Here is a 14,175-nt window from a genome sequence, read left to right as displayed (position 1 = left end):
CAGCAAAGGATCTTCCTGACTCCGGAGAAGGTCGCCTCACTACAGCTGCGGATACGCAGTTGCCTGAGCCGTTGCCGCCTGTCGGTCCATTCGGCTATGAGAGTTCTGGGGTCCATGGTGTCGACATTCGACATGGTGGAATTTGCCCAGTTCCATTCCCGGCCCCTGCAGGGGCTGATTCTATCAGAATGGAACGGGTTACCTCACCGGATCCGCTCTCAGGTGCTGGTGTTGTCTCCGGACGTTCGGCTATCTTTGGCTTGGTGGCTTCAGACAGCTCATCTGGTCGAGGGGCGCCCATTTTGGATCCCGGACTGGGTCCTGCTCACGACGGATGCCAGTCTCCGGGGTTGGGGGGCAGTGACCGGCTCTTTGTCGCTTCAGGGTCGTTGGTCAGCGGAAGAAGCACTTCTCCCCATCAACATCCTGGAACTGCGGGCAGTATACAAGGCCCTGCAGTCGTCCGGCCCCGCTCTTCACGGAAGGGCGGTACAGGTGCAGTCCGACAACGCCACCACGGTGGCGTATATCAATCACCAAGGCGGAACTCGCAGTCAGGCAGCGATGTCGGAGGTGTCTCGTATCCTGTCTTGGGCGGAGGGTCACATTCCAGCGATCTCGGCGGTCTTCATCCCCGGAGTCCTCAATTGGGAGGCGGACTTCCTCAGCCGTCACGACGTGCATCCCGGGGAATGGTCGCTTCACCCAGAGGTGTTTCAGCTACTCGTGGACAGGTGGGGACTGCCGGAGCTGGACTTGATGGCCTCCCGTCACAATCACAAGTTGCCCGTTTACGGGTCAAGGACAAGAGACGCAGGTGCAAGTCTGGTGGACGCGCTGTCGGTGACATGGACGTTTCACCTGGCGTATCTGTTTCCTCCGATATCCCTGCTTCCTCGGGTTCTGCGGAAATTCAAGCAGGACGGCGGCATGCTCGTGCTGGTAGCTCCGGCGTGGCCCAGACGTCCTTGGTACTCCGATCTGAGGAGCCTCTCCATCGACGCTCCGTACCTTCTTCCTCAACGTCGGGACCTGTTGTCTCAGGGGCCCTGCCTTTACCCGGATCTGGGTCGGCTGTCTTTGACGGCGTGGCTCTTGAGACAGCCATCTTGAGGTCTCGGGGCTTCTCCAGTTCGGTTATTGGTACGATGCTCAGGGCACGCAAGCCTGCTTCAGCACGGATTTATCACAGAGTGTGGCACACTTACTTTCAGTGGTGTGAGTCCAGACTTTATGATCCTCAGGTGTTCCGAGTTTCTAGGATCTTGGAATTTCTTCAGTCAGGATTGGATCTCGGCTTACGCCTTGCATCTCTGAAGGTCCATGTGTCCGCCTTGTCCGTGTGGTTTCAACGGCGGATTGCAATACTACCAGACGTTCACACCTTTTTCCAAGGTGTTCTCAGGATCCAGCCTCCCTTTGTGCCTCCTGTGGCTCCTTGGGACTTGGCGGTGGTGCTACGGGTCCTGCAGGGTCCTCCGTTTGAGCCTCTTGAGGCGGTGGGGCTCAAGTGGCTGACATTTAAGACGGTTTTTCTCCTGGCAATTGCTTCGGCCAGGAGGGTGTCTGAATTGGGGGCGCTTTCCTGTCGCCCTCCTTTCCTGATTTTTCACCAGGACAGAGCGGTGCTCCGCACTCGTCCTGAGTTTTTGCCCAAAGTGGTCTCGAAGTTCCATATTAATCAGGAACTTGTTGTGCCAGCTTTTCAGTCCCCTGATCTTTCAGCTGGTGAGACTTCCTTAGATGTGGTCCGGGCGCTTAGAATTTATGTAGACCGGACGGCTTCGGTTAGGAAGTCTGATTCCTTGTTTATCCTCTTTGGTTTTCACAAGAGGGGTTGGCCTGCCAACAAACAAACGTTAGCCCGTTGGCTTCGTTCCGTTATTTGTGAGGCTTATGCACAGGAGGGCTTACCTGTGCCAGCCTCTGTTAAGGCTCATTCCACTCGTTCTGTGGGTCCCTCTTGGGCTGCTAGACGTGGCGCTTCTGCTGTTCAGCTGTGTAAGGCGGCCACTTGGTCTTCAATTCAAACGTTTTTGAGGTTCTATGCGTTTGACACCTTTGCCTCTCAGGATGCATCCTTTGGGCGCCGGGTACTCCTTTCAGCACAGGAGCGTCCCCGCCCTTAGTTGTACTGCTTTGGGACATCCCCAAGGTCAACCCTGTGGACCCCCTATGGACCCTGAAGTAGAAAACAAGAGATATGGTAAGAACTTACCTTTGTTATCTCTGTTTCTACGAAGTCCATAGGGTCCACAGGGCGCCCGCCCTGACGCACCTGGCTTCAAATGGGCTGTGTGGCTGGTCACCGGTTTTCCATCTCCTATTGCTGTGAGTATGGTTTCTTGTGTGTTCCAGTCTTCCTTCTCTCTGTTCCATATTCTCCCCTGGCCTAGGCTGCTTACCAACTGAGGTGCCTGTGGCTCGGGGGCGGGGTATAGAGGAGGACCCAAGTGCATCCTGGGAGCTAAAAGCTTAACTGTGTGGTGCCCATGGATCCTGTTCCAGCTATAACCCCCAAGGTCAACCCTGTGGACCCTATGGACTTCGTAGAAACAGAGATAACAAAGGTAAGTTCTTACCCTATCTCTTGTTTTAGAGGCCCCTGTATAAACTGGCTTTATTTTACCTAAGTTGCCCCCCCTCCAGTGTGTACTCCAAAAGAGTTTTTAGTGCAGCTGGGAACCTTGTCAGCGAAAGGAGTCGGAGGTTGCTTCCACAAAATGTGGAGAAGATGATGTTCATCAAAATGAATGATCAATTCTTCCGGGAAGACCAGCCTCCAGAAAGTACAGAGGGACCTGTGGTGGTGGATTCCAGCGGGGACGAATTAATACTCTGTGAGGATGAGGATGTACACAACACTGATGTGGGTGAGGAATCGGTGGATGAGGATGAGGATGACATCTTGCCTCTGTAGAGCCATTTTGTGCAGGGACAGATTCATTGCCAGCTTGTTTTGTGGGGGCCCAAACGAACCAATCATTTTAGCCACAGTCGTGTGGCAGACCCTGTCGATGAAATTATTGGTTTGTTAAAGTGTTTATACAACATATCCCAAGGACAATTCCATCTTGCACCTATTTTTGTTCTTTGCATTATGTACTCTTTGGGGCCTAGTTTTTCAAACTGCCATCCTGTCTGCCACTGCAGTGCCACTCCTAGATGAGCCACGTGTTTGTGCCGCCCACTTGTGTCGCTTAGCATAGTCATCCAGCTACCTCGGTGCAACATTTTGGCCTAAAAACAATATTGTGAGGTGTTCAGAATAGTCTGGAAATGAGTGGAAATTAATGTTATTCAGTTTAATAATAGCGTAGGAACAAAAAAAAAACAACAAATTCTGTGATTTGTTATGCTTTTTTTTCCAAAAAAATACAGATCCAAGACCCAAAACATGGAAGGGTGGTTTTGGCAAAACCAATCCAGAACCAAAACACGAAGAAAGATCCAGATCCAAAACCAAAACATGAAAAGTGGCCGGTGCACACCCCTTATATATATATATATATATATATATATATATACACAAGGGTGGTTCAATAGATAAAGTTACAAGATCTTCCACCCAGGTGCTTCTTCAATTGTCCAAAGAGATGGAAATTACTCGGTGCCAGGTCATGGCTGTAGGGTAGATGGTCTAGTATCTCCCAATAGTAGCGCAGTAAAAACTTTTCAAGCTCCAGACTCTTAAAACCTCTTTCCTACCTCTCCGGGGCATGTCCAGACTAGCACTGAGGTAAGGTCACGCTGCACATCACTCCCGACTGGTGCTGAGGTCTACCTGTACTGCCCCTGCCCCATCCACTCAGTGTCCTGTCACTGAGCATGGAGATGGCTCTCCGCAGTCCCTTTCTCACATGTCTTCCCAGCATGATGGGCTACAAACTGCACGCCAAAGTTCCCTCCAGAACAACAGTATGGGTGCAGCCATGTTGGACTCTGTCACCTGACGCTCTTCCTTCACTCAGAGCGCTTCTCCCAGACCAGCTGATTACAGCATCCAATCCTGGGGATCCACCCCTATAAATTCCATTCCCTGACTGGCTCTTATTTCCAGTACGACGTCACTTCTTGCTGAAGTTACAGCTCTGTGTTGAGCTCCCAGGTACTCTGTAACTGTACTGTCCCAGTCTGTTATATCCAGTTCCAAAGTCTGGTAAACAAGTCTTCAATACCATCTTGCACTCCAGTCTGGTTTTACCACTAAGACTTGTCCTTACTTCCTCCATCGGTTCCAGATGATACCTCCAAACATTAGTCCCACCTGAAACCTCCAATTATTGGTCTCAATCAATACCGTCAAACATTGGTCTCATTCAATACTTCCAATCATCGGTCTCATTCAATACCTTCAAATGTCGGTCTCATTCATTACCTCCAAACATCGGTCTCATTCAATACCTTCAAATGTCGGTCTCATTCAATACCTCCAAACATCGGACTCATTCAATACCTCCAATCATCAGTCCCATCCAATACCTCCAATCATCGGTCTTATTCAATACCTCCAATCATCGGTCTCATTCAATATCTCCAATCATCGATTCAAGTTGTCATCTCCAAAACATCGGTCCCATCCGATACATTCATCATCAATCCCAAACCAATTCAGAAATCCAAGTAATCATCATCGGTCTCAAACCACTCCAGGATCTCAACTCATCATCATCTGTCTCAAACCTATTCAGGACTTCAAAACATCTTCATCGGGCTCCAACCGATTCAGAACTCCAGTTCATCACTATTGGTCTCAAATTGATGCAGCTCTTCAGTTCAGCATTACCAGTCATTCTGGGCCTACTCAACAATCCAGCATCAAACCCCAACCCGATTCTGCTCATCTATACAGTATCATTATCTCCAGTTCTCATTCCTACTCGCTGTTAATAAAGACACTGCATTCCTGTCCTCGCCCTAGGGCCCATCATCCTTTACAGCTCCTCTAACTCCTCACCTCATGCATGAGGAAGTCCTGGCTCATGCCTCCCAACTTCATCCACGCCTCCCAAGTCTCCACTTCAGCCTCCCATGCCTGTTCCGACCAACTCCAACCCACAGGCAGGACACAACTCACGTGTGAGTGTGGCCTGGCGTCATCATGTAGAAATACGATAGCTGTTTGCAGCAAACCAGGTCATTTTTTTCAATTAATTGACTTCAGCAACCTGCTCAATATGTCACAATAGTGGACAACATTCACAGTATCTGAAGGAAATCAATAAGAAGCACACCCTTGTGGTCCCTAAACATGGTCGCCATGACCTTCTTTGCGCATGGAGTTGTTTTGAATTTCTTTAAAGGTGGGGTCAATGCATGTTTCCATGTCATAGATGCTTGCTTCATCTCCGGTGTCACATGATGCACCCATGTTTCATCGCCTGTAACAGTACGCTGCAGGAACTGCACCCCCTCCTCATGGTAGCGCACCAAGAGACAATCCCATCCTATTGGTTTTGTGAACTTCTGTGAGTTGCTTCGGTACCCAGCGTGAGCACTTTCTCCTGTACCCCAGTTGCTCACAAATTATGCTGTGCACAGTACCCACTGAGATGTTCAGTTTGTCAGCAATATCTCTAACTATCCTCCTGATTCAGACCTTCAATATGACACAAATTGTTATCTGTGGTGGACGTGCTTAGCTGGCCAGATCGCTGCTCATCTTGAATGTCTGTTCTGCCGTTATCAAAAGCAGTGCACTAAACCCAAACCTGTTTCTGTGACATGACATTATCACCGTACATCTCGACAAGTTGCCGATTTCAGCTGCTGATGTGCCCTTTAGATGCAGAAATCTGATCACACTATGCATCTCAATGTTTGACCATGTTTCCGCCAGCTCCGCAATCTTACAACTGATGTTGGGACCAGTGGTCTAAGGGGGAATTTTGAAGTGGGGTATGGGGATTCAGTGTGCGCGCCTCTGGCGCACTGGGTTAAAAATGGGCATGGTCACGCATTCCGGGGGTGTGGCTACATGTCATGAGCGCCATGAGCCACATGAAACAAAGTTGTATCATGCATCCATCTCTCACTCTTTCCTTCCATTTCTCACTCCCTCCTTCCATTTCTTTGTAACCTCCTGCATCTCTCACTCCATGTTTCCTTTTCTCATCCCCTGTACTTCTTACTCTATCCTTCCCTCTCTCACTACCTATAAACCAGCGGTCTCCAACCTGTAGCTTGCGGTCTTAATATTGGTAGCTCACGTAGCTGCAGTACTGCCAAGTAAACTAAGAGAAAGTGATCTCTGACGCATGCTCCCCTGTGGTTCAACGCCATGGGTGGAGCCACAGAGAAGCACGTCAGGTGATTGCCACAGCTGTGCTTCCGCCCACGGCGTCTACGCTACAGCAGAGTGAGTGACTCCTGCCCAGCCCTGCTGGAAAATTACACAGCAGCCCTGCCTATGCAGTATGTTTTGCTCCTCTACTGCACATACCTCCTTGGAGCCGGTAATTAACAGTGAAATGTGACTGTGCTTAAATTATATTTACAAACTACAATAATATCACTGTAATAATTAAATGCATTGTTGTTTTCTATGAAACATTTTTTTTTACATTTTCCTTAAATTACCTTCAATTTTTAGGTTATTAGCCAGATTTAATTTTTCTACAAGTTTAGTAGCTCTTCAGGAGGTTTCATTTTACTAAAGTAGCTCACACCTCAATTAAGGTTGGCGACTACTGCTATAGACTCTCATTGAATGCTATAGACAGGTTATACACCACTTATAGATAGTACATACGTGTCATACTCATTAACTGACTCACTGCAACATGCCTGGAACAAAAACACACATAATGGCTTATGTAATCAGTTGTGATCTTTTAAAAGCAAAACTACCTTGGTCTTGCCTTTAAAATAATTGACTCTTAAAAAATATGGGAAGACCCGCATAAATCCCAGCAGCAGCTGCAGATCACATACCTATTACATAAGCCCCATTGGCTTCGCATATAAAACACACACACATTGACACCGATAAGAAAAGAAAAAGTAATCCATAGGGCCCCACCCAATAGGGGAATAAAGAAACAAATAGGCATTCGCAGAAAACATATAAAATCACATAAATTTGACATGAAATAAAAAAAAAAAAACCCCACACACACACATTGGCACCCATAAGGAAAAAAACAAACACATCATGTAATCGTTATAAATCACATAAGCTTTGCATGAAAAAAACCCATTGGCACCCATAAGGAAAATAACCAACTCATAGGCCCCCTGCCGCAGAAAATAACTAAATCACAATCTTTAAATGAAAAAAAAAAAAACACATTGGCACCCATAAGGAAAAAAACAAACACATTGGTTGCCACGGAAAATAAATAAAGCACATAAGCTTTGCGTGAAAAAAACAAAAATCACACACACATTGGCATAGGAAAAATAAGCAAACTCATACAGGGGAATCTAATTGTTCTGGGTGGCACCTATGCCGATGGATCAATTCAAATACTTCTCCTTCGGGCACGCATTACTGTGGGTTACACATTGCTTTTCGCAGCTTCCTGAGGGGTGAGAAAAACTGTGCGAATAGTCTGTGGATTGATACCATGAGTTTAGACAGGTTTAGCACGGCTAAACCCAGTACTTCTGGGTGTGTCAAAAGTAATGGATGCCCGAATAAATAGAATTGATCCATTGGGCTCCCATTACTTTAAACATCACCCAGAGGAATTGAATTTCTCTATAGGTTTTGATTTTCTGGAGCTATTCAATTGTTTCCCCCGTGACTGGCACTTAGTCGGGAGATGCCGCTTGGTGCGCCCTAAGCCAGGTGTTTAGGCATGCTAACCAGCATTTTCCAACTAAAGTGCCTTTTGTAATGCTGTCAGCGCCTCGCTAATCTGAAAAACAGCATCACGGACGTCATTTCAGTTACATTTCTGCTCACACCCTCAGGAGGGTGCATGCATAAATCCTTTAGTCGGACTAAAGCTGGGTACACATTAGACGATGTGTGTACCCAACAATGCGACCAGCAACCCCCCTACTGAGACGGGACAAAATATTGGGCGGCCAGTACACATTAGACGATCTGGTGCCCGACCATCCGATATGTTGGCCTCTGCCACGTCTTGCTGCATGGGGTTGTCAGCTGCATCATCAGGTTAAGCTGCATGTAGAGATGACCTGATGCGGCTGACGACTAAATGAGAGAACGCAATGGCCGGCATAGTGGGTACACATCAGACAATTTTGAACGATTTGTTGTTCTGATCTGTCGGAATCGCCCAAATCATTCAAATATCATCTGTGTACCCAACTTAACAGCGCTGCCAATTGCATAGCTCCAGGAATCTCTTCCCTGCGCTATTCAACATCGGGCTAAATTGAATTGGCCCCAATAGGAAAATAAAGATATACATAGGCTACATTAAAAAAATACACACACACGTTGGCTCCAATAGGAAAATGTTGTGAGGCACACAGGGGTGGGGAGGTACACAGGGGTGGGGAGGAACACAGGGGTGGGGAGGCACACAGGGAAGGTGAGGTACACAAGGGAGGTGAGGTACACAGGGGAGGTGGAGTACACAGGGGTGGGGAGGCACACTGGGGAGATGAGGTACATGGGGGTGGGGAGGCACACAGGGGTGGGGAGGCATACAGTGAGGGGAAGGCACACAGGGATGGGGAGACACACAGGGGAGATGAGGAGGCACACAGGGGAGATGAAGTACACAGGGGGGAGGTACACAGGGGTGGGGGGCACACAGGGGAGGTGAGGTACACAGGGTTGGGGAGGTACACAGGGGGGAAAGCACACAGGGGTGGGGAGGCACACAGGGGTTGGGAGGCACATGGGGGGAAGGCACACAGGGGTGGGGAGTCACACGGAGGGGAAGGCACACAGGGGAGATGAGGTACACAGGGGTGGGGAGGCACACAGGGGTGGGGAGGCACACAGGGAAGGTGAGGTACACGGGAGGTGGAGTACACAGGGGAGGGGAGGCACACAGGAGAGATGAGGTGCACAGGGGTAGGGAGGTACACAGGGGAGGTGAGGTACACAGGGAAGGCACACAGGCAGGGCCGCCATCAGGGGGGGACTGCGGGGACTCCAGTCCCGGGCCCGGAGAGAGAGGGGGCACGGGTAGCAGAGCTGCAGAGGTGTGGAATGCAGTGATGTGCGGTACCACACGTCAATGGTGGAATATTCAATTCACCGGCAGCCAGAGAAGAAAAGAGTCACGGAGGCATTTAAAACATGGAGCCGGCCGCTGACCAATCACAGCCCGCGGAACGGCAGCCAGCCAATCAGCAGCGGCCGCTGCTGATTGGCTGTAGTTCCACGAGCCAATCGTAGCTCGTGAAACAACAGTCAGCCAATCGGCAGCAGCCGCTGCTGATTGGCTGGCTGCCGTTCCGCGAGCTGTGATTGGCTCACAGCCAGCTCCATGTCTAAATGCCAGGAGACTCTTCTTCTCCTCTTCTCTGGCTGCATTCCAAGAGTGACGTGCGTTACAGTCCAGGGGAGTTGCTGCGGTGCATAACTCCTCCAAGCAGTTCCCAAGAGTCTTTGAGTGACTCACTGCAGTCCTCTCCCCCATGGCTCTGGACAGCAGGCGAACGAGAGCCAGGTGATGTTTGGGATCTGTTGTAGGGAGGGGGAACTATATATATATATATATCACACACATACATGTGGGTAAGTGCTACTATATTACTTGCTGTGCTGACATTTCTATTTGCATGCTGTTAATTTAATATAGCTAAGCACCAGAGGCTTTTTTGTGTGTGTTTGGTATATATATACACACATATATATATATATATATATATATATATATATAAATATATACTGTACAGTGTATATACAAAACATCTTGTGCTTAGATATATTAATTTAAAAACATGCAAATAGAAATGTCAGTACAGCAAGTAATATAACCATACTTACGAACAAATAATCTGTGCCCCCAATAGGTCCAGCCCTCCGTCCCTCACCCCCGAAGTAGATTCATCCACATCCACAGCTCCGCCCACCTCTGCCCCATACCCTGGGGGGCGGGCCCCTGCCTATTTTGTCAGTACCGGGCCCCACAATTTTTTATGGCAGCCCTGCACTCAGGGGATGTGGGGTACACAGGGGTGGGGAGGCACACAGGGGTGGGGAGGCACACAGGGGAGGTGGGGTAGACATGGGTTGGGAGGTACACAGGGGAGGTGGGGTACACAGGGGTGGGGAGGTACACAGGGGTGGGAAGGCACACAGGGGAGGTGGGGAGGCACACAGGGGAGATGAGGTACACAGAGGGGGGAAGGCACACAGGGGTGGGGAGTCACACAGGGGGGGAAGGCACACAGGGGTGGGGTACACAACACACAGCATTGTACTGCTCTCCAGCCCTTCGGCGAACAAACTTCTGTTACAGCCAAATATTTCAAATTTTGACTCCTAAGTCCAGAGCACCTGCTGCCATTTTTCTACACCCCAGGTCCTAAGTTTCGTGCATAGTTGGGTCACTAGGCCTTGTTTCCACATCACAGGTATTGCTTTTTGGCCACAATTCTTCCATGAAGACCACTTCTGGCCAGACGTATTTAAACAATGTGGTCACATACCATGTTGCACCCCAAATATAGGAATGGTGGGTGCTGTGGATTAGAGCATTATAATCTGGTATGCCATCTCCTGAGATAGACAGTAGGCTATTCCACGCAGCAGCCAATTCACAGCACAGCAGTCCAGTCAGTTTGCTAAAAATAGCAGTAGCTATTGTTTTTTTGCAGTAAAAGTAAAAGCAAAACATAAACACAAATTATAACCTGTCTAGTACACTACTAACTAAACAAAATGCTTTTCTCTCTCTACAGGTGGAATAACCTACAGATGTGTCCAAATACATCTATCCTCCGTGAGCTACAAATCACGTTACACATAACACGTAAGCGGCGTGCGGCTCGGTAGCGCTGAGAATCTTTTATTGCAACTTTTCACCTAAAATGTGTCTTATTCGCAGAGACGTAAATTGGAAAGACAAGCAGCTTCTGCTGATTAAAATGATATGTGACATGATTATATTCTGTGTGCGACTGCGGTTATTTTTGTATGCGCAAAGCTACGTTTCCGTGTCAGCAGCTGTGACACTGTAACATATAATGCTGCTTATTATTTTAATCAGCATAAGTTGCTTAAGTGAAAAGTTGCACGAAAAGACGCTTGGCACTACCAAGTCGCGTCATGGCATGACGTGACTAGAAAGGCTGTTTACCGTGCAATGTATATATATATATTTATTATCAGACATTACTTTAAAGGGTGGGGAATGATTTATCATGCATATCTATATAATAAGTGAGAAAGTGTGTCTGTCTGTCCGTCTTTTTGTCCTTTATGCATGGCCAGAGTTTTGGCCCTAGCTCCACCAAATTTGGCATGGTGGTGTAGTTTGACAAGGATTAGGTTTTTGCCTACAATTGAACTTCATCAGGGCCACACAATCGCTAAACATGGGGACACTCTTAAATTACACAGGTTCCAGTACTGGCTCCAGTGGAAACTGGCAGTTCACCAAAATCCTGTGAGAATGCAACAAAGGTATCCTTTTATCCTCAGTCTGAAAAAACTTGATGACTCATGCAAGTTCATATTAAATCCAGAGCCTCTGTTTTTGCATGCAAGGGCATAACCAGGGGCAGGGCCGCCATCAGGGAGGGACTGCCGGGACTGGATTACTGGGCCCAGACACTGTCCAAACGGGGGGGCCCGCCCGGTCCTACTGCCGCTGAACAGCTCCCCGCGCTGGGTAGGAGGGCACTGTGAGCCCCTCAGCCCGGCACAAATCCAGGATGGGAGTGCGATCGCTCCCTTCCCTCCCACAGGCAGCCAGGGGCAGGGCCACCATCAGGGAGGGACTGCCGGGACTGGAGTACTGGGCCCAGACATTGTCCAAACAGGGGGGGGGGCCTGCCCGGTCCTACTGCCGCTGAACAGCTCCCTGCGCTGGGTAGGAGGGCGCTGTGAGCCCCTCAGCCCAGCACAAATCCAGGATGGGGGTGCGATCGCTCCCTTCCCTCCCACAGGCAGAAGAGCCAGCATCAAGCAGTCTTCCGTTGCAGCCCAGCACATAGCAGCATGTTCTGGGCTGCTGATAGGTAAGAAGGAGGGGGGGCGGCATTGGTACCCAGGCCCCTCCAATAATCCCTGGCCTGGGTAATTAGTACCTGCTCCCTCCACCCTCTCAGTGCCCCTGGGCATAACTAGAACTTTGTGGGCCACATAGCAAGATCTTAAAGGTAATAAAACCACACACACTTGCCCTCACACAGAGCCCATTCATGTTTGGCCACACAGACCTCATTCAGATTATGCCACACAGGTCCCATTCAGGTTATGCCATACAGTAGTACTCCTTATACATATTATGCCACACAGTAATGCCCCTTACACTACGCAGTAATGCCCTTTACAGATCAAGCCACATACTGTAGTAGTAGTACCCCATATAACACATTATTCCACACAATAGTAGTGCTCCTTACACATTAGGCCCCACCCAGCAACTCACCTCTACATGTCCCTCCAGCAGCCTCTCGCCTCCCCCTGTGTGCCCTCAGCAGCCAGCAAGTGTAGATTTGGGGCCGGACCGCTGATTACAGCTGACACATCGGCAGGCAGCAGACGTGGACAGACAGCGCCAATGGAATTTGAATCTGGCATTAGTCGCAAGCCAATCTGAGCTCTCCGACTGGCAGCCAATCAGGAGCCATCTACCAGCTGTAATCAGCTGACAGGCCAGCACCAAATGAACACTGCTGACACCCGGGCCCCCTTCGACGGCTCTGACTGGACTGAACTTGTGTATGTGGCTGGGTACAGGGGAAGCGGCGGACCACAGAGGCAGCTTGGGCACCATAGCAGCTGCACCCCTTGCCCCCACGGTAGTTACGCCATTATTTGCAAGCATGTTAGCAAACAGTGGGGTCCTTTCAGGATCAGTGGAATGGGGTTATAGGCAAACACGATGTAAACAAATAAAGGCTGCAGGTGTACTTCAGCTAGTATTTAGTATACTTAATGAGTGAGCAATCAAAATACAGCAATGCAAAAGTTCCTTACTAGCTTGCTGAGAGCATTGATGTAAGGATCAAATCATGTCAGATTTGCTACTAACCATGGGTCACTGGCAGGGTGCAACTTGTGCAGAGCTGCAGGTGTCCCCGCCTCCTTCCTGCCACCATTCTGTGCAGTGTGCGGCCACACACGCTAAGCCTGCGTGCAGTGTGTGCGGCCAGACACGCTGAGCCTGCGCACAGATATTATTGTGTGTTTGTGTGTGAAGACAGCCGAACAGCAGCAACAGTGCCAGTGAACTGAAGGGTGATGTTTGGATAATGTTTGATCATCACCCTACATTTGATCCTCTGTACTCTGTTCCTTGACGATCACTCTTCGCCTCCCCACCCACTCCCTCTTTCACCCGGGTCACTGGTGGGAAGAGGTCCGGCCCAGCGGGAGGTGCCCCGTTGTCTCAATCCACCCCTGCCCTTCAGGCAGTCTGAGCGCAGGGAACCAGCAGTGTGTCAAATCGCGCCTGCCCTTTTGTCATAGCAACCAAACTCCATCCGCTGGTACAGGAAGGCAGCAGGGCCGGGGGCGGCGCCCTGTCTGTACTATCCAACTCACAAAACAACAGTTTAGCACAGCAATCACTTTCAAAAGTAGGTGTCTCTCTAAGGCCAGCAGCTTGCTCCCCAGGCAGTGAGAGACTGACTGGAAATCCTGACACACCTTTGTTAGCCTCTCACAGATGAGGTGGTCTAGGCTGCTCACTAGTCTGATTAACACCAGACAAAAGATAGAAACCTGGGATATACAGAGCAGACAAAGTGAATGCAGAGATAAAAACAAGGTATAGGGCGGGCTCTGAGTTTACAGAACATTAAATGGTATTTCTAGCACCAGTAACAGTGAGATTGGTCTCAGAAACTGTTGGGTTCCCAAGGTGCTGTGGGTGGGAACACAATCTTATATGTAAACCAGATCCTGATTACTACACCTACCTGTTGGGTCTCGGTTGTCGGCCCACATTTCCTGTCTGTTAAACCGCTCAGCAGCAAAACCTCGTTCTCTTTCAGCTCCTGTGACCTTACTGACTGGATCAGCTTGTGCAGATCAGGAGACACTTTGTCCAGTTTCTAGAATAGAAAAGA

At 49.2% G+C, this 14,175-nt stretch overlaps 1 protein-coding gene across 3 annotated transcripts in view; it reads right to left on the bottom strand.

Annotated features, from left to right (window-relative positions):
- The window catches only part of SPHKAP (SPHK1 interactor, AKAP domain containing), a 343,766-nt gene that overhangs the window by 47,233 nt on the left and 282,358 nt on the right, over nucleotides 1-14,175 (bottom strand). For all 3 annotated transcript variants that reach the window (XM_088466497.1, XM_088466516.1, XM_088466507.1), the window contains exon 5: nucleotides 14,026-14,160. In XM_088466497.1, the coding sequence (XP_088322623.1) occupies nucleotides 14,026-14,160 (135 nt within the window). The remainder of the gene's footprint in view (nucleotides 1-14,025; nucleotides 14,161-14,175) is intronic.

This window comes from Taudactylus pleione, unplaced genomic scaffold (genome assembly GCF_031769625.1).
Source record: "Taudactylus pleione unplaced genomic scaffold, aTauple2 ptg000066l, whole genome shotgun sequence".
Taxonomy (NCBI): domain Eukaryota; kingdom Metazoa; phylum Chordata; class Amphibia; order Anura; family Myobatrachidae; genus Taudactylus; species Taudactylus pleione.
The sequence above is the reverse complement of the archived record's forward strand: the minus strand, read 5'-3'. Positions and strand labels throughout refer to the sequence as shown.